General features: G+C 40.7%; 1 protein-coding gene across 4 annotated transcripts in view; it reads left to right on the top strand.

Moving 5' to 3' along the window:
* The window catches only part of PCSK5 (proprotein convertase subtilisin/kexin type 5), a 514258-nt gene that overhangs the window by 437896 nt on the left and 48375 nt on the right, over positions 1–27987 (top strand). For all 4 annotated transcript variants that reach the window (XM_025281617.3, XM_025281619.3, XM_025281621.3 and 1 more), the window contains exon 25: positions 27397–27439. In XM_025281617.3, the coding sequence (XP_025137402.3) occupies positions 27397–27439 (43 nt within the window). The remainder of the gene's footprint in view (positions 1–27396; positions 27440–27987) is intronic.

A 27987-nucleotide genomic window follows, 5' to 3' on the forward strand; every position in this document is an offset into this window, starting at 1 on the left:
TTCTGAGAATTGCCCAGGGTGGTGGGGGGAGGTGGTGGGAATGGAAAAATGTGGTGCTGAGACCCATTTCCAAGGTCTCTGATTTCATTGGTCTCGAGTGAGGCTCAGACACCCATATTTTTTTAAAAGTCTTGGACTGATTCTAATGTGAAATCAGAATTAATTTAAGATTAGAATATAAAAAGATAACTTCACTATCATATTTAAAACACTTTGTTGAGGACAGAAGCTAAAGCAGAGTCAGATACATTCTATCAACTACAACTTATAGTCCATTCCATATGGGGTGCTCAGCTAGGTAGGCACTTTACAAACATGATCTCTACTCCCCAATACAATCCTCTCTGTTCGAAATCCTTATCCCCACTTTACAGATGAGAAAACCAAGGCCCAGAGAGTATGCAACTTGCCCAAAATCACATAAGTAGCAAGTTTCAGAACCAAATTTAAACTTAGGACTCTCTGGCTCCAAACCAACAGAATATTCAAATATATGCTCTTTTTCCAGAGCAGATTGCACTCATACATCATTCTCCTAGAGAATGTAAATGAAGGTTGTTAAGTCAATCTGCCATATTTGTTTCTCTCTGGGCTATATCCTCATGCTAAATTAGTTGTGTTTCCTGAAGTTTCCCCCTTCCCCTCCTACACTCATGTTCACATTCTTATGGCAATGAGGGAGAAGAAAATAGTGGGAAGGTATCCTAAGTTCAATGCTAGAGCAACTAGCTCATCACTGGCTCTTTACACTATTTTCCCCCAGAGCCGGGTATAATCAAAGATCCTCCTACTTGTTGTGTAAGTGACCTGTGAAGTCAAGCTGCAAGCCAAGGCTGTCTGAATCACGTATGCTTGCAGAGAAGAGCTGAGCCAATTACTTCCAAAACAAACCTAGTTAAACAAAAGCATAGAGTGTGGCTGAGCACAACACACAGGCTGGAGGGGTTCAGAAGGCTGGCTGCCATTTCTGAAAGCACCATGGTGTATCTGCAACATTAAACTGCCAGGAGTTAGGGGCAAAGAACACTTGGGCTGGATGGGGATGGATTTCACTTTAACAGAGCTCTCTAGAAACCAATGAGAGTACCTCTTCTGTGTTGGAAACACAAACTGGAAAAATGTTGCCACATTACTTTTTGTAGTGGAAGGTATTTCTGACTATTGATACTCAGAAATCCCTCAGTAACCAAGAGTTCAGCTTACGTCTATCTGCTAATTTTAAAACAAAAGTAAAAGTGAGACCACCAGTAGTGACTGGAATCTTGGATGGTTAGATCTTACTCGATTTTGTGGGATTGTGGAAAATGGAGTCTATAATCATAGCATCTGTCTCCATCCTTCCCCTACCACAAATGAAAATCTTTGTGGTACACTTTTCATTTCCTAACTCCATCCTGTTTTGTAAAGGAAAACATACATAAGTTGCCTTCCTTCTACCTTTTAATACAGCCCTAGAGATTATAATGAAAACTAGAAAAATGATCATATCTTGGACTCCCTAAGGGAGTGAAACCAAGAGGCTCCATTATTAACACCAAAATAAAATGCAATTTGCTTTCTCTCCATTTCCATACTTTTTCTTTCCTATCATCTCTGCTATCATCAAGAGGTCTGTTGCTATACCTGAGGCCGTATGTCTAACTTGCGTGGCATCATGTCATAAGCACTTAGCATAGTGTTTGTCACCAGGTAGGTACTCAGTAAATACCTGTGATTTTTGTGCCTACCAGGAGCTGTCCTCTTCTGACCCCCAGGGCTTCATCTCCCAGGACCACTGCTACAGTGCCATTTCACAGTCCTTTGCCAGATGGTAAGAAGAGCTTTAAGCTCCACTGGCAGGGGAGGAAAAAAATTAATTGAAGTCACAGAGCAGACACCAGAATTGAGAGAAGTTGAATGTGGGTGAGGCAGGAGCATCTGCATGTTGATACCCAGCTGCTCCTCAGGCAGATCTCCAGCTAAGACTCAGGCCAACAATGAGTGTCAGTAAATTGCCTCTGCACCTCCTGGGTCTGAAATTCCAGCCTTCCAACAGTCAACAGGAGGGTAATTTGGTAGGAGTCCAGATTCATCCTTTCCATGAAGTCTCCCTGCAACTCCCACCAGAGGAACCTTGGCTGCAGCCTGACACGCAGCCTCAGCTCAGCGTCCAGCATAGTGGGCCAGCCCAGGGCACAAGAAGCAGAATGGGGACAAAATGGCCAAGCAAGACGGAGACAGCCGAGGGCGCAGGGACAGGGCCCAGGCAGCACAGATCCTCATTTCCCACCCCTTGGCCAAGTACCCAGAGTTGAAGTACTAGAAGGCAGGGGATAACCATGCCAACATCTCCAAACATTAGTCCTGTCCTCACTGGTGATGTTACCAGGTCAATCAAACCTTTTTTCCTCCCACCGGTGCCTATAGCCATCTGTAGCTGCCAACTTGTTTTTCAAATATTTTCCATTAAGACAGTGTGTTTTGTCTATAAACTATCTACCCCTAGGTGAGACAACTAGATAATGTTTTGTTATGAACTAAGCAAGCAACCCAGGGATATTTCCCTCCCAGCCCCTTCCTTGTTCCATGTCCACCTGGAACTGGGAGGCCCATGAGAGCACTGGGAGAGGAGCATTTCTGCCTGAGAAGTCCCCATCCAATCAGGTCATCGGGATCAGAGCAAATCCTAGGATACACATGGCGTTACCTCCAGACTAATGGCAAAACATGTAAACTGATCTGGAGATGCAAAAGGTGGAATATTCGACCGGAAAAGTTTCTCAATCTCTCCAACCTCTAATTTGGACCAGAAAGAACTGACAGCTTGATTTATCATCATGATGGAACTTAATGCCCTAAAATAATTGCTATAAACCTGGATGCTCCACTAGAAAAATAAATCAACCTAAAAATGTAGTCTCCGTATGTAGTCCCCAACATTTCAGGATGACATCGAGCCATTGGGTGAGGTCTGGAGGTGAGTGTAAAAAGAGAAAAGAGGTCGTTCAGAAGGTGTGTTTATTGGAAAGCCTAGTACAAGCATGCTAGCTGCCCACACCAATTGTAAAAGTGCAGATTTATTATGTTTAGCAGAAATGCAGTCTGTACATCTGAAATATTATCCAAATGACCTGGCTTCAACTTAAAAATCTTCTATGAATTGAAACAAGTGAATTAGGGAGGCTATTGCCTTTAGCACTGAAGGGTCTGTGGGAGGTGAGTCAGGAACCATTTATAGTAGTGATAAAATACTATATTTAAGGCTATAAAAATTTGGCATACAAGGTCTCAGTTCAGAAGTAAAATTGTTTTATGTGTTCAGCAAAAGAGCAACTGAAAAGTTTTACAAATGGGAAGTTTGACCTACTGAGATTTCAAAACATAAAATCTGTCAATTATTTCTGGGGACTGGGTATCATAATTACCCCCTCCCCTTGAATGTTAAAATGGAAATCAGAACCATGAAATCAGTAACTGCTTACCCTGACCATGGCACACATGGCTAACGACAATTACCCAGAGCCATTGTCTGACTGGCACATTATGTGCCAGTGTGCATTACTGGGATGGGCCACCTGGGAACTTAGCAAGAAATCAAGAAAAAGCACTGGAACCCTGCCCAGTGAACAGAAACCTCATCTGATAGGGCGTAACACTTCTGCTCAGCCAAGAAGCCAGGGATCCTGTACTGGGGATTCTAAGCCTGATTCAAGTTAGAATTAGTAGAAAACACTGGGCAACTGACAGATGTGTTTTTAAATCCAAAGAGCCTTACTAATTTTAGCCTCCTCCAGGACTCTGACCTCAACACTACCTCGCTCCCCTCATCCTCACTCTCCAGCTACACTGGGGGCTCCTGCTCATGATTGTTTCTGGCCCATTCTTATCCCAGGCCGTGCCCGAGCTGTGGTTTCCTCCACTGGAATACTTTAGATATTAACCTGGCTGGCTCCTTCCTGTCATCACATCTCTGTTTAAACATCACCTCTAAGAGGCTTCCCTTCAGCACCCAACCTAAAGCCAGCCTTTCTTTCTGTCTCTCTCTCGCTCTCTTTCTCCTCCCTGCCCCCACTCCTCACCTCCATTCTCATCCTCAACAAATACACATACGCACATCAATTACCTTTTTTCAATGCTGGCAGATCACATGCAATGATCTATTATTTCAATTTTGTATGTAGTTTTAAAACTTGTTTGCTGTATTTCTTCATTAACACGTAACTGCCAGTCAGGCAGGCAGGGATGTTATTTTCTTTGCTGTCCTTTCATCAGTTTCTGAATCCTGCCCACCCCGAGTAGATGCTCAATCCACGGTTTTAGAACAAACAGACAAGCAGATTCCTAACAAGCAAACCTATGGTACAGGTTTGAAAGGGCCCTTTTGGGGAGTGGAAGAGCCGAACTCCAGCCCCAGAGCACACCATGCCGGCCAAGTTACTACACACTTGTCTATGGGCCTCACGTGCTTGTGTGGAAGCAGAGACTGGACTGTGAGTGGTCAGCCTCCTATTCTGTGAAGCCTTTCTCTCCCCCACTGTCCACTTCTCCCAATTTAGCCAGAGCAGCTTTGCTTTCCTCTTTTTTTATGGATTTGGTTTTTCATAAGTTCCCATTTGATGAAGGATTCTGCTGCTAAAATAAAAATGTTAATCCTCCAGATTAGATAAACCCTTCGGCTTGAAATTAATCCAGGCTCAGCCTCTTTAGCAGTTGTCTGATTCTGGGAAAAGCATTTAACTTCTCTAAACTTCAGTATCATTGTACATACTGGGGGCAATTTCAGTACCTGCCTGGCGGCATTGCTGGGAGTCAATCCCTCTTTCGGCGAGTAACAGCTCCCCGAAAGATATCCACACCCTAATCCCTGAATCCCACGAATATGTTGCCTTCTGCAGCAAAAGGGACTTTGAAGATGTGATTAATGTTGAAGATTTTAAGATGGGGATATTATCCCAGATTATCCATATGGGCAAAACCTAAGCACATGAGTCCTTAAAAGTGGAGAACCTTTCTATCTACAGTCGGAGAGAAATGAGAGCGAAGGGGAGAGCCGTCACTGCTGGCTCTGAAGCTAGTTGAAGCCCCCCACCCCCGCTCAAGCCGAGGGATGTAGCTGGTCTCTCAAAGCTGGATACAACCCTCAAAGATAGCCAGTAAGGAGATGGATCTCAGTCCTACAACTGTGAAGAACTGAATTCTGCCAACGACCCAGATGAGTAAGGAATTGGATTCTCTATTTAGAGCCCCCAGAGAAGGAGCCAGCCCTGCCACAGCTCTGATTTTAGCCGAGACCCGTATCAGCTTTTAACCCACAGAGCAGTAAAATAATCAGTCTGCAATGTTTTCAGCTGGCTACGGTAATGTGTTACAACAGCAATAGAAACCTAATACACCATTTAAAATACATAACTAAGTACTTCGCATATGGTAAGGGCTCAATAAATGCTGGCATTTCTTATAGATATTATTAATGGCATAATTACTAATATTGTTTTATTATCTCTTCCTGCCTGGATGTTGAGCTCTGAATTCTGAAATCCCTTGTCCTGCCTCTCTTTGGAACATCATCTCTGTAGCTGTTTTAGAGGAACTGTTTACCAGTTTCAGGGGCTGAGTGGTGTGCTGGATTGCAGCTCAAGGAAATTTCTTGAGATGCAAAAAAACAACAGTGCAAATTAACATCACCAAAGAGGGGCAGACAGATGGATGGATGCTGTATATTTCTGGATAGGATGGCTTGAGAGGGACACCACATGACTTATGCAACAGTTTGGCTGAGAACGTTTAACCTGAGTCTAACCAATAAGAAATATTAGGCAAAAGCAAAATGAGAAACATGCTATTAAAAAGGAACTGCTGCCTTTCAAAAATGTGTCACAAAGGACAAAGAAGACCAAGGAGTTGCTCCAGATTATAAAAGAGACAAGATAACTAAATGCAATATGTAATTCCAGAACAGATCCCCATTGGACATGACAGAGTCAACTGAAAAAAAATTGGAATATAGAGGGTAGATCAGTGTATTTATCACTGATAAATTTCTTGAAGTTAATGACTATACTGTGGTTATATAAAATAATGTATTTATTCTTAAAGAAATATACACTGAAATATTTAGAGATAAGGGCCACAATGTATGCATTTTATTTTCAGTAGTTCAGGGGAAAATATATGTAACCATTCCCTTCTCCAGGGGATCTTCCCAACCCAGGGACTGAACTTGGGTCTCTCACATTGCGCACAGATTCGTAACTGTCTGAGCCACCAAGGAAACCCGTGTATACGTACATGTAAACACACACATATGTTTCTAATGTATATGTATATTAGTAAGGTATATATGTGTGTATATATATGTATATATATACATATACATAAAACCAAGTGAGTAAATTATACAGCAATCAGAGTGTAAACAACAGATAAATCTGAGTAAAGGATAATTGGTTTTAGTCTTGCAACTTTTTTGTAAGTTTGAAATTACAGGCATATCCTGGAAATGTTGTGGGTTTAGTTCTAGATCACCACAGTAAAGCACATAGCACAAAAAAGCAACTCAACAAAATTTGTTTCTCCTCACCCAGTACAAATGCTATGTTTATACTATACTGTAGTCTATTAAGTGTACAATGGTATATCTAAAAAAAACAATATAAGTACCTTAATTTCAAAACACATTATAACTACAAAATGCTAACCTTCATCTGAGCTTTCAGCAAGTCATAATCTTTTGCTGGTAGAGGGTCTTATTTCAATGTTAATGGAGGCTGACTGATCAGGGTGGTGATTGCTAAAGGTTGGGATGGCTTTGGCAGTTTCTTAAAATTAGACAACAGTAAAGTCAGCCACATCGAATGACTCTTCCTTTCACAAATGATTTCTCTGAAGCAGGCAATGCCATCAATGTGTTGATGGCATTTTAACACAGTAACACTTTTTGCAAAATTGGAGTCAATCCTCTAAAACCCTGCCACTGCTTTATCAACTAAGTTTATGTAATATTCTAAATCTTTTGCTGTCATTTCAACAGTCTTCACAGCATCTCTATCAGGAGTAGATTGCATTTCAAGAAACTGCTTTCTTTGCTCATCCATAAAAAGCAACTCTTCATGTGTTCAAACTTCATCATGAGATTGCAGCAAATCAGCCACATCTTCAGGCTCTACCTTGAGTTCTAGTTCTCTTGCTATTTATACCAAGTCGCTTTGGTCATGTCTGACTCTTTGCAACCCTATGGACTGTAGCCCATCAGGCCCCTCTGTCCACAGGAGTCTCCAGGCAAGAATACTGGAGTGGGTTACCACGCCCTCCCCCAGGCTATCTTCCTGACCCAGGGATCAAACCCACGTCTCCTGCATTGCAGGAAGACTCTTAACCACTGAGCCACCTGGGAAGCCCTATCCTCCACTGAAGTCTTGAACCCCTCAAAGTCATTCATAAAGGTTGAAATCAATTTCTTCCAAACTCCTTTAAGTGCTGATATTTTGACATCTTCCCATGAATCACAAGTGTTCTTAATGGCATCTAAAATGGTGAATCCTGTACAGAAAGTTTTCTTTGTGTGTGTGTGTGTGTGTGTGTGTGTGTAATAAAGTTTTATTAAAGTATAAAGGAGATAGAGAAAGCTTCTGACATAGACATCAGAAGGGGGCAGAAAGTTTTCAGTTGACATTTCCAATTGACTTTACCCTGATCCTCAGAGGAATCACTATCTAATGCAGCAATAGCCTTATGAGATTTCTTAAATAATAAGACTTGAAAGTCAAAATGACTCCCTGATCAATGGGGTGCAGTAAGGATGTTGTGTTATCAAGCAAGAAAACAACATTAATCTTATGAACATCTCCATCAGAGCTCTTTAGTGACGAGATACATTGTCTGTGAATACTAATACTCTTTTTTGTGATCAGATTTCAATAGTGGCCTTAAGATACTCAGACAGTAAAGAATTCGCCTGCATTGCTGGAGACTGGGGTTGAATTTCTGGGTTAGGAAGACCCCCTGGAGGAGGACATGGCAACCTACTCCAGTATTCTTGCCTGGAGAATCCCCATGGAAAGAGGAGCTTGGTGGGTTACGGTCCATAGAGTCACAAAGAGTCGGCCACGACTGAGCAACTAAGCACAGCAAGCCATGTTGTAAATACATGTGCTGCCATCCAGGCTTTGTTGTTCCATTTTATAGAGAACAAGCAGAATAGAGTTAGCATAATTCTTAAGGCCCCTAAAATTCTCAAAATGGTAAATAAGTATTGGCTTCAACTTTGAATCACCAATTATATTAGCCCGTAACAAGAGAGTCAGCCTGTCCTTGACACTCTGAAGCCAGGCAGTGACATCTCTTCTAGCTATGAAAGTCCTAAATGGCACCATCTAACAGAAGTCTGGTTTGTCTACATTGAAAATCTGTTGTTTAATGAAGCCACCTTCATAAACAGTCTTAATTAAACCTGGATAACTTGCTGCCGCTTCTGTGTCAACACTTGCTGTTTCACTCTGCACTTTTATGTTATAAAGATGGCTTCTGAAACTTCATGAATCAACCTATGCTAGTTTCCACCTTTTCTCTCTGTAGCTTCCTCACCTCTCTCAGCCTTTGTAGAACTGAAGAGACTTAGGGCCTTGTTCTGGATTAGGCTTTGGCTTAAGGGAAGTTTTTGACTGGTTTTCTCTCCTATCCAGGCCACTCAACCTTTCTCCACATTAGCAAGGCTGTTTCACTTTATCACTTGTGTGCTCACTGGCGTAGCACTCTTAATTTCCTGCAAGGACTTTTCCTTTGCATTCACATCTTGGCTGACTAGGTGGCACAAGCCTAGCTTTCAGCCTACCTCAGCTTTTGACCTGCATTCTTCACCAAGCATAATCACTTCTAACTTCTGATTTAAAGTGAAAGGCGTGCGACTCTTGCTTTCACTTGAACACTTAGAGGCCACCGTAGGATTATTTGTTGTGTTGTTGTTCAGTTGCTCAGTCATGTCTGACTCTTTGCAACCCCAATTGGCCTAATTTCAATACTGTGTCTCAGGAAACAGGGAGAAACATACAATAATAAAGAAAAAGCTGGAAATAGTGTGAGAATTACCAAAATATGACACAGAGACATGAAGTGAGCAAATGCTGTTGGGACAATGATGCCAAAGTCTTGCTCAATACAGGGTGGCCACAACCTTCAATTTGTAAAATACGCAGTATCTGTGAAGTGCAATGAAATGAGGTAAGCCTGTAAAATGTTAAAAGAAAAGCAATCCCAGTTTGCAAAACTGTAAAGGGAAGGAATGGGTAGCTCTTGGTGTCCATTAAAGGCAAACCACATGTTTTCTACTGATTTGTCATTCCATCAGATACCCTATCTCATCATGCCTGTCCATGTTCCAGGCATTTAGAATGTACAGCTTCCCAAACCAGCATCGAGACAGAAAATTTTCTCAAACTTTCCATTATATGTATTAAACATAAGTCTTAGTCAGAGAAAACACAGTTTTCAAATAATCCACTCGTTTTAGACACAATAGTTCTTAGACCCTGAAGTGCTTGCCGCCTGCTTAGAAATATCCATACAGAAGACTAAATGCACTGCCTCAAAGGTGGCACGGCTGTCAGCCAAAATGTTAGATGAATGAAATAATCAGTTCATCATAAAAAATAATTACATGTATTTACTGCACATGACAGAATTATTGAGAATAATGCACATACAGGAGGTTTCATGGTGGATTGGGTAAATCACAGGTGCCTCCAAATAATTCTAAATGTTTGCCCATTTAATTCTCATTGCACTATAAGCCCTTTCATCTTTGACAGTGTTGGTAAAGAATGTCGGTGTTTGGGGTGGTGTGCTATGGAGACTGAATCCTCTTCCCTTCTATTCATACACCAAAATATATGAGGTTTTGAGCCTTCTGCAGTCAAGCCAGCCCCATTTCCCTCAGTGCCAAGTTTCTTTAGAAAACACTGGAGATTCCTAAAATGTATCAAAGCTTTGGAAAATTGCTCTCATAACCGACAAGAAACGCGAATGCGCTCAGGCACCCACGTGTGCATCCATCATTTGACAACATCTTATTCAAAACTGTCTCAAGACCCAGGAATGAAAATAGCAATGTCTCTCCTACCAGGTCGGTGGCTTCTCTCAAAGTGAAGAAAGAAACGCTGAGTATCTCATCCATGTCATTTGTGACCGTTAGAAAGACTGAAGGATGCTCTTCCATTTAATCCCTTTGGACTAACAACACAGCCCATCTGGAGCATAAAAACTCCAAGCCTAGAGAAAAGAGACAGCACAGATGAGCAGTTTCCACACACTTTCTCCATTCAGAGGTGCTAATAAGGAAAAATGCTGAATTACTATGATTGCCCGTGACTTGAAAATAGCTTATCACCTGCCAATATGAATGAAGGCCCCTGGAGGGCTGAGGAACGGCAGAAAGAAGAATGGCCTTAGAGACAGAATCTTAATGGTTCCTGAGAGAGGAATCTCAGCTGACTGCAAAGGGGCCTGCCTTATAAAACAGAGCTCTTTTTCTAAGTGAACCCTGAAACTTGTCCTGGGGTGTTCCCATGCCATGGAGAAAGAAAATAGAAGAGCATTCACAGAATAATCAGGCCCATAAAATACGAAATGAAGGGAAGATACCGCCAGCAATTACCTCAAAGAATCCTACAAGATAGACAGCCAATCAAAGATATTTCATGGTGGGGCCAAGCTCTCCACAAATTCGACAGACAATTGTTAGCCTGCTCTCTATTTCATGCGTTATTGTGTAGAATTAATGACACAGTGAAATCCCTCTTGTTTTCAGACCTAAGCGCCACCGGAATTCTGTTAGAGCGGTCACATGAGATTCATTAAGAAGAGTTTGGCTTTGTAGAGATTGGGGATCCGGCTATTTCACAGACTGTTTTCTGTCATCAGGCCCCTGTGTTAGGGCCACTGTGGCTCCGCAGTCCCGCATCTCCATCCCTGTGAGGCCCGCAAGCCGTCACATCTCAGGGGGCTTGCCTCATTAGTAGCTGCTATGTTTTTATTTTTATTATGATAATGGATTCATTTCCCCATGGACTGTTTGGACTAAGTATAGCCATAGCCTGAGTTCTCTTGTATGGTCAACTTTTCATTTGATTTACTGCAGCACCAAAACAACAAGGATTTGTTTATTAATCTTTGTTCTCTTTGGGAATGCCTACAAGGAGAAAGGCTCTCAAAAACCTGAAGAGTATTACCTTTTCATTCAGTAGTTCATTGCCCACCCTCACAAAACCTATATACATGCTGTGGGTACATTCATATGCACACCATAGACACATCAGTGTTCTAACATGTGACTGGGGGGTGGACAGACTAACTCTGTGCTGGAAACAGGACATGTGCCCTTCACGAACAGGTGGGGAAGCAAATACATAAAAATGTTTCTGCTCTTTCACTACCTTCTCTAGATAAATCCGTGCTGTGCTCATAGTGCTGCTTCTAACTTTCTTTCCACTTTTTTCTAATCCTAGTCCTCACCTCAATCCAGTACACTTAAGAAACCCTGAAAAACTACCACTTTTGGAGAATGTGCTCAGAGGGTCTCTCCCTTCTCACCCCACCCATCCCATACATATACACATGCACACGCTCAGCTCCAGTACTTTGTTCCTCTACAACTGCAAACAAATGCCCTTCTTACTCTAAATAACATGCAGAGTGTTATTCAAAAAGCTCACACTGACAAGATTTGTTACAGCATCGCCAGTTGCAGTTGATCATGTGTGTGGATGTGTGTAGTTCTTAAAGAGCCATAGTTTCAAGTGTGTATCTCCTGTGAACTCCGTTCTACCCGAGAAACACTATAAAATGTAGTTTTGATCAAAGAACTTTAAGCCCTGGGCTAGTGGTCAGTAAATCTACACTGAAAGCTCAAACTGACACTAATTAGCTTCTTGCTTAGGTCAAGTCCTGAAAAGTGTAGGTTTCAGTTTTTTTAATCTGTACAAATGGGGGAGGGGTGGAAACCGAACAAGATCAAGGGCCCAACTTCAAATCCCTGCAGGTGCCAGGCAGGAACCACAGTTGGGTTGGCCAGCTGGGGAGCTCAGGCCTAGGGCCAGGGGTCCAACAATTCAGATGAGTCATTTGCTGCTTAGCTATCTGTTGTTGCAGGTAGAACTTGAGTGTAATCCAGACTGTCATGAGAAATCTTTTGATTTCTTTAGACATAGTAGAGGTCAACCCTGTGCTGGTCCACCAAACATTTCTGCAAACCAGACTCCAGTTAAGCAGCTTCTGAACTACCTGACCTCCAAGGTCCTCTGGCCCTATTTTGTATCATGTTTAGAGTCATCCAGGAACTGGCATGCAAACCGAGTATTCAGAAGAATGTATGGACACTGGGGAACCCAGTCACTGAATCCCTCAGATCACTGAACAATGATGAGCTATGGTCATCACTCACTCAACACTGTTTCAGCAGGTCCAAGTGTTTGTGATGAAAATCAATATGGGATTGATGACTTTTGACAAGGAGGAGGGGCTTAAAAGGAACATTAAAGGAAACAAAACTCCACTTTTAACTGTACATGTACTTGTGGCTGATAGTCTACACAATGAAGAGGAAGTAGGTCTCTATATAATCTACCACACAACTCTAGAGACTCAGCAAAACCTCCCAGGGCTGTAAGAAATCAAAGCACAGAAGTACAGAAAAAAGGAGCAATCGAACCATACCCAGTACTCCACAGAAGCCATCAAATAACACGAGAGAGAAAATGTGTAGTGACGAAGAAGACATTGAACACAGGAAAACTCGCAGATCAAGGGAAACATTTTTGAAGAAAACTATTTCCAAATTCTGTGAAGTTTTCAAAAGGTAAAGTAAGAAGCAAAGGCTCCAAACCTAGGGGGAAGGATAGATTCTCTGGCTGGTGCCACCTGATTAACGAGCAGAAAGGGATCCAGTTGCTATAGCGACTTGAAGATACACAAAAGAAAACATCACTTCTTTAAAATATTCCTGATGATGAATAGGCAGAGTCTTTCAAAATATCTTCTTAGAAACGAAAGAGGCTCCTTTTTGTCTTTTTTCTTTAAGAGCCTATCACAGAGGATGGTGCTTAGATTTTTTTTTTTCCTCTAGATAACAGAACTTGTTTACACAAGCTCTAGTTTGCTTACACAAACGAGCAATTTGGGCAAAAAGTAATGACCAGAAAATATGTCTGTTGGAGAGTAAATTTTGTTTTTCAGCAGTTTTGTTTCTGTTTAGGCAGCAAGGGAGAACAACGTATGTTGTCTTGTTTTTTCTTTTTTTCTAACGATATATTTAGCTGGAGAATTTCCGTGGATGCTGAGGTTGTGAAGTGCACCTAAACAGAGTCAGGAAATGAAAGGTTATGCTTTCTGTAACCTTTTCTTGCCTGAATAGAGAGGTAATAAAACATATGATTTAGGGGGGACTGCACACCCAGTCCCTCTGCCTTCTCCAGCTTGGCTCCCGCAGCCCTGGACACTTATTTCAGGATCCAAAGGATTGTTCTGTTTTGCTCCAGGCAGTTTAACTTTGGCAGAGTATCCTGAATAGATTGGAGATTCCAAGCAAAGTCTGGACATGAAAACTGCAATGATGAAATATCCTGGGGACCCCTTCTGTAGAGGGAGGAAGGCTCTTAGTTACACGATGCGGGTAGACTTAGTGCAAAGTCCAGCTGAAGTGTCCCAAGGCTGTGCCTGGACATTCATTAGCTGACAATGTGATATGGGCTTTTAATAATGGATAGACGAATCAGCAGTCTTGAATAGCACAGTAAGCCTGCATGTTAAGATCTTTTAGAGTGAGTGTGGGAATATTTTTAAACAAGGATATGTAATCTTAAATAGAGGCATTATGGAAGAGATGGAAAAGTCACTTGGAATTCATAGGAACAGAAGTTTCCAAATCTTCATTTGTTCTGTATGATCTTGAACAAGTGGCTGAGATTCCTTGGGGCTCAGTTTACTCATCCTTAAAATGAAGGGCTTGATATGTATAACTATGGCTGATTCATGTTGATGTTTGATAGAAAACAACAAAATTCTGTAAAGCAATTATCCTTCAATTAAAAAAAAATTTCTAAAAAATAAAAAAATTGGAAAAAAAATTAGGGGCTTGGACCACCTTCAATTTAGCCAATATATCAAGCACCTTCTACATGTCATCAGCTCCCACCTGTGTCAATGACCCCTACTCCTGAGTATATGGTTCCAAATAGAGTACTACTCAGCTGCTCAAGCCCAAATTCCCAGAAACTATTATTTCTCCTCCTCTTTCTGGGCTTTATTACAAATACCTCTCCCCACAATTCAGAACCAGGTGAGCATTAAGATTTGGTGGGGGGTGGAATACAGAAACAGATCAAAGTGGAGAATACGTGTTAGATCCACAAAAAGTGAGCCTCCTAACACTCCGCCACCCCCATTAAACTTCCCATCTCAAGCATGCTGAGTCCCTTCTCCCAAACTCCTCAATCACGTAAGACAGAGCATTCCTCTTCCTTTTATAAAGAAATAGGTTAATTACCAAGAAGAACTAGTAGCAATCTTTCCAATATTTTAAAGAAGGCAGAAACACAGAGAAAAAATGACGGCCACTAAACACTATTATCACTGCATTCGTTTCCAAGGGCTGCTATAACGAAGAATTACAAATTGAACTGGCTTAAAACAACAGAAATCTATGTTTCTCACAGTTCTGGAAGCTGGAAATCCAAAATCATGGAGTCAGCACAAGTGACTCCTTTTGGAGGCTCCAAGGGAGGGTCTTTCCTCACCTCTTCCTGGCTTCTGGTGGTTTCTAGTCATCCTCGCCTTCCTTGGCTTACAACTACATTACTCTAATCTCTTCATTCGTGATCTCATTAACATCTTCCTTCTGAAACTGTATGTCTGTCTTCACATGCCTTGTTATATAAATATAAATCACTGGATTTAGGGGCTACTCTAATCTAGTGTGTGACCCCTAAGTCCAATGACTGGGGCCACCCTAATCTACTGTGAGGCTTCCTTGGTGGCTCAGATGGTAAAGAACCTGCCTACAAAGCAGGAGACTCAGGTTCGATCCCTGGGTTGGGAAGATCCCCCAGAGAAGGGAATGGCAACCCACTCCAGTATTCTTGCCTGGAGAAATGCATGGACAGAGGAGGCTGGTGGGCTACATTCCATGGGGTTGCAAAGAGTCAGATAGGGTTGAGCGACCTACAAGTAGAACCTCATCTTGATTTTGTTATATCTGCAAAGAATTTATTTCCAAGTAAGGTCACATTCACAGGCACCAGGGGTTAGCATGTGAACACATTGTTTGGGGGACATAATTCAACCCAAACAGTCACCAAGTCATTTCTACTTTCTAAATATTGTTCACTCTGTCCACATCAACCCACATCCAGTACTATAGTTCAGGTCATAAACATAGTTCATCTGGATACTGCAATAGTCCCTTTAACTGGTCTCCCTAATTCTAATCTTTTTCTATTCTTTCACTTCTGAATTTCATGCTGTATCCTGAAAATGGTGTGCTTTCTAAAACTTAAACCTTTTGTGACAACTGCCTAAAAATCTAAGATGATTTCCTACAGCTCTGTGTAAAACCTGTATTCCTGAGCATGACATAAAAACTTCGTAATTTAACCACTGGTTTCTTCCATCTTCTCTCTCCTATCTCTTCATGCTTACTTGAGTCCTAACATCTACTCTACAGGAGCTACCTCAAGTTCTTTGGAAACCACTTTTGTACTTTTCCCATTCTTTAATTTAAAAACCTGTATGTTTTTAAGGTGAGGGCATCTATGCTGTATTCTAACAAGGTTTTTGCCACTCTCTCTATGGTTTCTTCAAGGAGAATCCCATGAACCCATTTACTAAAGGAATTATCTCCATAAATTCAGCTCTTATCTACCTCCAGGCTTTTCCACATTAAAAAGTTTCCACCCTCTCTCCCCCTCAAACTCACTTTTCAGATCTCATCTAAGCTTTCACTTCCTCAAGGAACCCCCCACCACACACACACACACAAAAACACACACTCTTTTTTCTTCATAAATTGTTCACAATTCTGTTAGTAACACTGATCACATAGCATTCTACAATATCTTTTTACTTGCTGCATTGATCCATAGACCATAAGCTCCATATTGTATCAGGAATTAGTCATTATTGTAGCCACAGCATATAGTAGAATCCAAAATATACTTGCAAAAGGGATAAATTAATGCTGGGCATAACACTAGGGACTAGGGTTGCAGAGATGAGTAAGATATATTCCCTGAATATGGCAGATCATTAATAATTCACAACACCCCCACTGGATAAGAGTGACAGCATAAACACAAAATTCACTGGAAACTCAGAAAAAGACTCATTCTTTTGGAAGAAGCAGAGTATTCAAAAGAAACAAACAAAAATCCCTCATATTCTTCTAACATTTAAGCTGGGCTTTGAGCCTAAGTTCTCTTCTGGCTCTTATATTTTATTATTCCAAGTCTTTCATCACAATTTCAGAGAACTTCCTGCAACTCTTTTAGTGTCTTTCTGAAATGACTGATATTCTTTTATACACCAAAATTTCACATCTGCTTCTCAAGGTATTTTCCTTCTCTTTATTAAGTTTCTTGATTCTTCTCCACAGTCTTAAGAGCTGTTCATTTTCTTGGTTATTCTATTTTAGTATAATAGGTCTTCTTTCAGATCAAAGATATAATTATATGTTTATGCTGTTTCTTGGGACTAATGCCTAGTTCAGTTCAGTTGCTCAGTCGTGTCCGATTCTTTGCGACCAAATGAATTGCAGCACGCCAGGCCTCCCTGTCCATCACCTACTCCTGGAGTTCACTCAGACTCACGTCCATCAAGTCGGTGATGCTGTCCAGCCATCTCATCCTCTATCGTCCCCTTCTCCTCCTGCCCCGAATCCCTCCCAGCATCAGAGTATTTTCCAATGAGTCAGCTCTTCGCATCAGGTGGCCAAAGTACTGGAGTTTCAGCTTTAGCATCAGTCCTTCCAAAGAACACCGAGGACTGATCTCCTTTAGAATGGAGTGGTTGGATCTCCTTGCAGTCCAAGGGACTCTCAAGAGTCTTCTCCAACACCACAGTTCAAAAGCATCAATTCTTCAGCACTCAGCTTCCAACTCTCACATCCACACATGACTACTGGAAAAACCATAGCTTTGACTAGACGGACCTTTGTGGGCAAAGTAATATCTCTGCTTTTTAATATGCTGTTCTAGGTTGGTCATAACTTTCCTTCCAAGGAGTAAGTGTCTTTTAATTTCATGGCTGTAATCACCATCAGTGATTTTGGAGTCCCCAAAAAATAAAGTCTGACACTGTTTCCACTGTTTCCCCATCTATTTCCCATGAAGTGATGGGACCGGATGCCATGATCTTCATTTTCTGAATGTTGAGCTTTAAGCCAACTTTTCACTCTCCTCTTTCACTTTCATCAAGAGGCTTTTGAGTTCCTCTTCACTTCCTGCCATAAAGGTGGTGTCATCTGCATATCTGAGGTTATTGATATTTCTCCTGGCAATCTTGATTCCAGCTTGTGTTTCTTCCAGCCCAGCCTAGTTATCTTTTAACAACTCTGGAAAATTCTTAGGTATTCTGTTCTCTTTGAACATTGCCTCTTTCACATTCTATCATCTCTTTTTGGAACTTTAACATATATTAGACCTTCTCATTTTAACCTCCACTATCTCTCATTGCTCTTTCCTGTTTGCTTTTTTGTCTATCTGGACTGAATTTTCTTTCGTTGTATTTGTATTTGAGTTTACTAATTTTCTTCCTCTTGTGCCTAATCTACTTAATCTATCCATTGAGTTTTAAATTTGAATTTTTATGTCTTTCACTTGCAGAGTTTACATATGGTTATTTTCAACTGTTTGATTACTTTTCTACTCTCAAGATGCTCTTTCATTTCTCTGAAATATTAAATTTTTATTTTTATGTCAGATAATTTCAAGATCTGTAGTCTCTGTGGGTCTGATTCTGCTGTCTATTATTTCTGCTGACTTTCATTCAGAGCACCTGATTTCCTATGGCTTATGTTTTTAAACTGTGACCACTCTCCTTTAATGTCAGAATATTTCTATTTTTTTTTAAACCAATTCAACATAATTGAGATTTATACCATTTTCACACAACAGTAGAGTACAAATTCTATTCAAGTTCCCATACACTATAAACCAGGAGACACTAGAACATATTCAGGGACACAAAACAAAGTGCAAAAATGTCATGGTCCAAAGGTACTGAAATCATACAGAGTCTATTCTCTTACCACTATGGAATTATATTAGAAATCAATGTCAAAAGATGTTTGAGCTATACCCGAATACAAAATGTTTTTGACATTAAAAAATTAAAATTAAAAAAGAAAACATACTACAGGTGCTGGTGGTAATAAAAATGTTATACTAAAATGTAAAGAAAAAAAAAGGTATCTTGAAAACAACCCAGATATTTTCAAGTGCAATGGGACATTTACCAAGAGAGATCTTTGATTTAGCACTAAAAGCCTCAATAAAGTTAAAAAACTGAAAAAACACAAAGGGTAATTGCAGAAAAGAAAGAATTTAAATGAGAAGTTAATATCAAAATGAGAGATTAACATCAAGGACGAATGTGAGAATACTTTGAGATCTGGGTTAAGATTACATTTCTCTAGAGAAGATTCGCATTTGCCTCTACCAATTGCTTTGGGATACTACCTACCTGGGTCTAGTTTAAGTTTTCCTTATGAGATACTTTAGAACACACAGATAACATGAATTCTGATTAAAAACCTACGTAAGAGCCGATGTAAGATGCAACATAATTAAAAACCTACATAAGATCAAATTCCCAGAGGAGGTTTGTTGTCGTCGTTGTTTTAATCCACCCAATGCCAAACGCAGGACCAGGATGGTTTGGTTGTTGTTCTGTGGTTGTTGCCCTCTTCTCCAGGCAACTTTACTTTTTAATTCAGCCTTACACTGAAACTGTAGTCCTTAGGTTCTCATTTTAGTCTTATATTTTATCTCACAACCCTAACAATAATAAGAATACTCTGAATTTTTCCATTCAAAAAGAGAGAGAAAAGCCTATTTAAAGGAGAAGAGAGGAGAATCACAACTTAGTTTCTTTCAGGCCCTAAACAAATATTTCTGTGGTGCTCTAGATTAAAGGTTTTTACATCTGTTTTACATTTTACTACATCATGATGTCTTCTCTAGCCAGCTTTGTTACTTGCTGTCCTCTCACCAGATTGCAAGCTCCCTGAGAGCACGGGTTGCCTTTCTTATCTGCATATACTCTGTACAACATGAAAAGCAGTGCATGGGTTGCTTTCAGTTAAGTGTTCATTGCTCCTAAGTTATTTCATTGCTGAATTCTCCTCCTTTTCCATCCATGCAGGTGCTCCAGCAAGAGTCAGGGAGTCATCTGACTTCCTTATCTCTCACATCTTACATCTATTCTCCTCAATTTTATCTTCTCAGTTTCTCTTAAATCTGACTTTTCTTCATGACTACACCTATTCAGTTCAGTTTAGTTCAGTCGCTCAGTTGTGTTCGACTCTTTTTGACCCCACGAATTGCAGCACGCCAGGCCTCCCTGTCCATCACCAACTCCCAGAGTTCACTCAGACTCACGTCCATCGAGTCAGTGATGCCATCCAGCCATCTCATCCTCTGTCGTCCCCTTCTCCTCTTGCCCCCAATCCCTCCCAGCATCAGAGTCTTTTCCAATGAGTCAACTCTTCGCATGAGGTGGCCAAAGTACTGGAGTTTTAGTGTATTCCTAATCATTTTTCCTCTACTATATTCCTTAAAAGGGTGTTTCTCAATGTGTTTCATGCAACAGTAGTTTTGCTGTCTATAATTTAATAAAGGTAATCATATCTATAGTAAAATAAGTTATTTTTTAATACAGCACCTCATGTCTTCCCATGACTCTTAGATTAGAATGCAAACCTGCTACCTTGGTCTATAAGACTATATTTTATCTGGTCCTGCCCTGGACCCTGGCCTCATATCCTGACTCTCTCCCTTTCTCTTTATTCTCTTCAGCCCCACTGGCCTTCCTGACATTCCATAAACAGATCACACTTTCTTGATCTCTGTCTAGAACATTCTACCCTCAGAACTACACAGGGCTAACTCTGTGTTATCATTCTGATCTCTATTCAAATGTCAGTTCTTGAAAGGCTCTTTCCCAACTAGCCTAAGTTAAAGCCTCCCTTCTCCATTATAGTCTCATTCCTTCTAAACCTTTATCTAAATGTATTATTTCTGTTTTTCTTCTTCATTCAATGCCTATTTCTGGAGTATCTGCTATGTGCCAGGCAATGCTGTCGGTATTAAGGTACAGAAAAATAAAAACCAAACAAAACAAGCTGTCTTCATGGAGCCTGAATTTTAGTGGCTACTTAATACATTTATTAAAAAATATTTTTTTATTTAGATTCTAAAAATTTTCTAATTTTTCTTTTATCATCTGTCTTCCGCCTAAAATGTAAGTCCTAGAATGAATGAATAAGTCAAAGAACCTACAGCTGTAGAGAGCAACCCTCACATGAACTCAGCTGTGTATATGCAGCCATCACTTTTACCTGCTAGTTGGTTTAGAGAAGGATGAAAATCCATAAACAGCTCGACTATTATGCGATTCCATTGTTGGAATCAGGAGACCTGGTCAAGACTAAAATCCAACATAGAACAGAGCCCTCTTTAGCCAACATTTGTAGACAATGATTTAGATTATTTATTCACGTCTCTTCTACTACTGTGTCCCTCCAGGGGGTTGTGCCCCACCGTCAGCTGCACTACTCGCACTGCTGCCAATTCAAATATTTATTCATTGTCCTTGGACACCATTGAGGACAAAACGATTGAAAATCATCAACAGGCCCCCTAACCAAATACTTTGTATCCCAGCACCACTGAGCCTTCCAGAAAAATCTTCTGCTTTGACAAAGCTGTCAGAGGGTCCATTTCATATTTGAGTGTTCACTATTTGAAGCAATTATAAGTGCAAAGCATATTTGAATTATGTGCTTTCTAGTGCTCTTTGGGGCTTATAATTAGTTGCACTCTTTTGGCATATAAATCTCTTAGCCCAGTTTATTTTCCTGGGGTGGGGTGAGGAACGTCACCGACTTGCCTACAGATTTGTACAGCACTGTGCAGTAACGAAGTACATATTTACTCTCAGAGAATATGCATTATTGACAATGTGCTTAATTATTTCCCTAAGCAATTTAAGTGCTGGCTGCTTATAATGCTATCTGTTTCCTCAAAGGAAGCAGAGTGCACCTCAGTAGGAGGTGACATCCTACTGATGCTCTGAGAAGGCTGCAGCTGCTCATAAAGGGGTGGTTTTAAAATGGCTGGCCCAAGGGACAGCCCTAGTCCACTCAGGGAGTCTGAGACAGAGCCAAGAACAACCCCATTTCCTAGTCAACTACCTTCTTTACAGAGTCCTATCAGAAAAATAATTCATATTTTATAAGGGAGTTTGTACAAACATCTGCCACTGTTTTAACTGCACCCCATGGAAGAACGTCAGTCCTGTCCCAGTGATGTAGAATTAGAGAATGCTGAGAAGCAAAATGGAAAGATGAAAGAACAGAAGTGGGCAGGAAAGGGACAAAAAATGAAGAGCAGAACCAAAGGGCCAGCTTCCTCAGGGGAGATCTGTGGGCAGAGAGTGTTTCCAGACACATGGCCCAAAGGGCGCCAGAGACTCATAACCTAAGCACGTTCTTTCTTCCCTTAATAGCATTTCTGATTCTAACAAATTCCATGACACACACTTATTAGGAAAATAGAAACATACACAAACACACAAATGAAATCACAGATGACTACTATTAACATTTTAGCTTTTTCTTCTGATTTTTTATAAAGTTGTATCTATACATACATATAGATGGATAGATTATACATGTACCTAGATATGGATTCTCATCCTATTTCACCTAGCCCATCATCATATTGTTTTCATATCTCTAAACACTCATGAAAAACAAAATTTGAATGGTTTTGTACTAGCCCATCTTATACAAATGTGCCATATTTTTTTAACTTGTTCCCAACAGATGAACTTTTAGGCTGTCTTTTGCAGGGACATGAGAACTGGTTATTTTCATCTAGAGAAATAAATTTGTGTACTAAATCTATAGAGGGTGGTGGAAAGGTAGAGAAAGTGGCACCCAGCCCCATCATGAAAGCATGTTCATTCATATCTGTATTTTCAACTTTTCTTTCAACCCAAAAGTGCTAGATGAACAAGTTGATTAGAATTATATAGTCTGTCTATAAATAGGGGCTGGAAGTCAAGAGTAGACAGTCCTTAGACACATGCATATGAGTGAACCCATCGGAAAGCCATTCCTTTCAATTATAAGTTTAAGGAACCAAACATAAGACACATCTTGGGGAGTTTAATATATGAATTCATTAGCTCAGATATGGCTTTTGGTTAGGTGTGGCCTGAGTGAGCGGTCTCTAAAGTATGCAAGACAATCCATTAGGGCTATAGAAAAATACAGAATTTGTATTCAAAATTATGTTATCCTCTTAAATCTTCTACTTTGGCATGCCTTTCTGACATATGTAAAATATTCATGCACCAGTACATATAAATAATTTAGACAGACATATATGCATTGCAGGCACATGCTAATTTTTTTAAACATTTCAAAAAATATGGAGATTACTGCTTTTGATTTGTGTTGTTATGGAGCTTCGGAAAGTTATTGGGACTAGAAACCTATAAAATATGGGAGTAGCATCAGTTTGGTCTAATACTTTGCCTGAATGTAGGAGGCACTGGGAAGGCAGGTAAAGCCCCAGATTTTCTCAAGCCTAGGATATAGGTGACTGGACCCAAGAAGGTGACTGAGTCCAAAAGTTGGAACCATCTGAAAGAAAGCAAGCATCCAGGGTATGCTGAATTACAATGAGGTGGGCACTGTTTTATGGCACCTTTACGGACGTGGTCTGAGGCCACAGTAGAAGGACTCTAATGAATCTAGGACACCGGAGAAGAGACTGAGGTTTAGGAGCCTCCCAAGACTGCAAGTTTATCAGGCCCATTAGTCTAGAATCCTAGGCAGTAAACTAGTAGGCCTTTGCGGTGATGGGACAGGGGTCAGATAGGTTTTAACAGCCAGTAGAAGATAGAGGCCTGGCTAGCATAGGGTGTGGATAAAAGTCCTAGGAGCCTAAAAATGAATTTTGAGAAAAACAACAATAACTAAGTTGGGAGCACCTTGACATTAACTTATCCCTACAGTTCTGCAGAGAGTCAATTCTGCCTAAACAATCTCTCTAACTCCTGGCTAATTCTGGCATATCTAGATATTACATGATATTAATAAAAGGCTATTCTTAGGATACCAAGTTTCCTCTGCCTCCCTCAGATGAAAAATAAACACACAATAAGAAACAAGTTTAGAAAAAGCAAACTAGAATCATTTTAACTTGTATGTATTTTTAATTATGTGGCTCAAAGTTTATGTAAACCATAAAAATAAATTATTTTTCTCTGGACATTTTTAAATGTTCAGCTCCATCTCAAGTTTAAAATACCCCTTTTCCAATATAGTTGGTAATTAAGAACTACTAACTCCTGATGTGGCCTGACCCACCCAACTCAATGGTAAAGGCTATAGTATTACTGAGAATATAATAAAATGGCAGAGAATGTAAGCTGACCACTGAAGGTGGCGCTGACAGCAGGAGTCAATGTCTCCACAAGGACAGTGCACTCATGCTGGGCTCCAGCCCTGCTGGTCTCCAAGGAAACTATGGAAAAGGGATGCAGAGAATCACGAAGCTCTCTCCAGACAGAGTGGACACTGTAGTCCTACCCATCCCAGCCCATCCTGTAAAAACGAGACAATAAAACAAATTTTTGCAAGAAGGGATGTCTTGACAAGGCATCTGCTCACACATTCTCCTTAGCTGGGATGTAAGCAGCTGAAAGTCAGTGGCTGTTTCTGAAGATTTTTTTCCAAAAGTAGAAGGCTCTCACTGTGAATTCTGTCTGAACTTGCCCCATCCCTTCTCAAAATATGCTCTCTCAGCTCAAGTTTGACGAGATCAAATAACCAGATCTATTTAAATACCCTACTCTGGACAACACCTTCCAAGACAGTTAACAATTCTAGCTTGTGTAGACTCTTCAACCACCACCCCAACACACATACACACACACACAGACACACACACACACACACACACACACACACACACACACACACACACAAAGTCAGGAAAATGTATCTTTCTTCCTTAAGCCCTCCTTACCATCCAAATGCCAACTTGATTTAGAGTCAACTTCCAGGTTTGGGATTGTTACCTTACCTTAATCCCATAGCAGCTGCCTCCCAGTGGTCAAGCTAAATCCATTTAGGTTATGTCTGACTTGTGAATCTTCTGGGGTAGAAAATTTTTTCTCAACAATTCTTATGCTTTAGAACTGGTAATAATGAGCAAGACTAATGGGCATTCATAAGCTGTTATAAGACAGAATTCTTGTTCTATGCATTATTCATTTATGCAAACTGTTGTAAAGGTACCAAATTCACTGTGCAACTGGGCTGGAAAAGTCCCTAGACTGGAGATTACATTGGTATGCACATTTCTGAGGCTTGATTCTGTTTCACATTTTCAACAGTGACCTGCTTAAGGGAGCAGAGAGCAAACTCATTAAGTTCCTAGATGGGAGGGATGGCCAGAACATTAGAGAACAGGATTAGAATTTCCTCAGCCCTTGCCAAATTAGCAAAACTGTCAGAGTCAAATATGTTCATTGAGGACAGGCAGGGAAGAGGAAAGCTGCCCAAATGCAAGCCGAGTAGTAGCAATTTCTTTAGGAGCAGGACTAAAAAGAATGCAGATGCAAACACAGACTCATAGCGGGAAATAAACTTACCCAATATAACCATTAGTGCTCACTGGGACCTTTGCACACTCTTAAAATGGACTCAGATCCCCAGTCAATGGATTGTAGAAGCATAAAGCCCACTCCTGAGAATTCCACAAATTCCAGTGAGCTTTTCCTTTCCATGATGACACAGTTCGCCTGGTTTATGGTTCACTTTACTGTCCTGCTCTGGTCACCCTACAGCAAACCATGCTGACCCAGACACAAAAACTATTTCCCTCCCATGAGCAAACCATGGCCTCCTGCAGAAGGGCCTGGCTATCTCCTTGATTGTCTTGGCTCTTGTTTAATCATTCTGATTAAACTTGTATCCCAAGTGGCTTAACAAGATATTTTCCTAAATATAGACAGATCTTTAGAGGAACTCTGGGACAAGCTGTTAAGATAATCATGTTTACATCCATGTTATCTAACAGAGGTGAGCACGACCAAGTCATGAGCCAACAGCGCTACAGCCAAGGGCCAGCACATGTAAAGTGACAGACAGCAAATACTTTCTAACTCTGTTTCAACCACTCTGAGGCTGTGGCATGGAAGAAGTCACACACAATATGCAAACAAAAGGGGCCCCCCGAGTAGGCCATAGATTGCCTACTCCTGCTAGACTTAGCTTCAGAATATTTGACTTTGGGGGAGGCTTAGCAACAGTCTTATCCAACAGAATCATTTTATACCTACAGAAATCAGCACCCAGAAAGTAGAGTGATACTTACGCAAGTTCATAAAACAGTTGAGCCAGGGTGAAAACTTCAAATTAAACACAGGTAGCCCAGTTCCTAGGCCAGTGCCCTCTCCATGGTATCATCACTATACTGTTTCCACAAGGTTCTAGGGATCCCTGCTTCCATGGTAGAACCTCTTCTAGAAATTTTTCCACTAATTTTCGGCACATGTATTAGTCACAGTATGCGTGATACACAGCAGTGTTTAGGAGGAGCCAAGATGAAAGTCTGACTCAGATGAAGTTGACTCTGCCATTAAGGAGCAGACTTCTCAAAAACCAGAATAAAGCCTAAATTAGATTAGAAAGGAAAACCAAGCACAAAGTTCAAAGGACATAATTTTATTGGGTTGGCCCAAAAGTTTGTTTGGGTTTTTCTATAACATCTCAAATGAACTTTTGGGCCAATCCAGTATTTAGTTTAAATAGTTAGTTCAGTTCAGTTCAGTTGCTCAGTCGTGTCCAACTCTTCGTGACCCCATAAATCGCAGCACGCCAGGCCTCCCTGTCCATCACCAATTCCTGGAGTTTACTCAAACTCATGTCCACCGAGTTGGTGATACCATCCAGCCATCTCATCCTCTGTCGTCCCCTTCTCCTCCTGCCCCCAATCCCTCCCAACATCAGTCTTTTCCAATGAGTCAACTCTTCGCATGAGGTGGCCAAAGTATTGGAGTTTCAGCTTCAGCATCATTCCTTCCAATGAACACCCAGGACTGATCTCCTTTAGGATGGACTGGTTGGATCTCCTTGCAGTCCAAGGAGTCTTCTCCAACACCACAGTTCAAAAGCATCAATTCTTCGGCGCTCAGCTTTCTTCACAGTCCAACTCTCACATCCATACATGACTACTGGAAAAGCCATAGCCTTGACTAGACGGACATAAATCCTCATATACCAAGATGCACATTTCAAAAAGGAGCAACTGTTTTCTATCTCCTTTTAGAATGAAAAGAGCAAACTTAGAGTATAAGTTAGATCACAGAAAGAACTTACTGGAAGTAACTCTGTCACTCACAAGAACTTCAGGCCAGAGGAAGTCACCAAATTGTCTTAATAACGACCTTGGAGTTGGGATCTTTCAGGGAGGGACAGGTGAGAGAAACAGTCTAAGTCAGTGATTCGCAAAGTCCTTTCTTTCTCATTAAGTCGCCTGAAAGTTGTAGGAAAGAGTCCTCTCAGCCAACAGGGACACAATGAATCACTGTACTTAATGCGAAGAGGACAGTTTCTTTAAGAGGGCAATAAAGAGCAGAACAAAAGGATATACTGTATTAGAAAAATAAATAAATACTTATCCAGATTTCAAAGAAGCCTCCCAGATGAGATTCCCTCACATTGCCATTAATGGGTAACTCAATTAAAATCCACCATTCAGGTCGGAAGCTTGCAGTCCCTTCCAAATGTGTGTGTGGACACAGCGGAAGCCTTTACCTAGGTTGTGGTCAGGAGCTTCTTTATGTAGATCATTCATGAGCAACAATTTGAAGACCCAGTAGCTTGGACCTATTCCTCCTTGAAAGTCAGGGCCAAGTTTTTATGAGAACTCTTATTTTACTAGCTTTAATAAAGATAAATCATAGTGTACATCTTGTTACTAATTTAAAAATGGTGCAATCTACTGAAACATCATTTCTAGACAGTACATTTTGTGAAACCATCCCATAAGCATGTGTTTCAAGCCACAACTTTTCTAAAACTCAGTTTTTCAAATAATGAACTCGATGATTATTATTATTATAATTTTTTTCCAGATGATCCAGGAACATGCACATCATGCGCTACAGGGTACTACATGTAAGTCTGGTTTTTTTTTTTTTTTTTTTTTTTCCATGGCACTAACTTTTTCTACAGTTTAAGCATTACTGACTTAATCTTAAATCCAGTGATTAAAGCAAAGAGGCCCTGTAGCCTGAAGCAACTCTCTCTTGTCAGGCTATTAATGAACAATTCTTGGATTTAGCAGTAAGAGCCCAGCTGTTTTCTTGCCTTGAAAGGAGGTCCTCTCTCTCTTGGTCCTGGAAGTCACCCAGCGTGACACTGGTGTCTAGGAATCTTGCCATGGGTTACCAAGATTCAGACCTTGCTGCTTATGGACAGACTTTAATAATACACTCGACCCCAAGCAAGTTGTTTCCAAATGTCTGCATGGAGACCTCGTTCTAAAGGGCAGACAGTCCAGGATGAAGCCAGGTGTTTGTTAAGCTCTTAATCCCCCTACAGGCAATGAGAGATGAAGACCACTAGGTTAAATGAAATGCAGATAACCATCACCCACAAAGTTCTCTGATACAAATCTACAAATCAAGGATGTTATGTCTCAGTATCACCTCCCCCTCCTATTC

The sequence above is a fragment of the Bubalus bubalis genome, chromosome 3 (assembly GCF_019923935.1).
Source record: "Bubalus bubalis isolate 160015118507 breed Murrah chromosome 3, NDDB_SH_1, whole genome shotgun sequence".
NCBI classification, from domain to species: domain Eukaryota; kingdom Metazoa; phylum Chordata; class Mammalia; order Artiodactyla; family Bovidae; genus Bubalus; species Bubalus bubalis.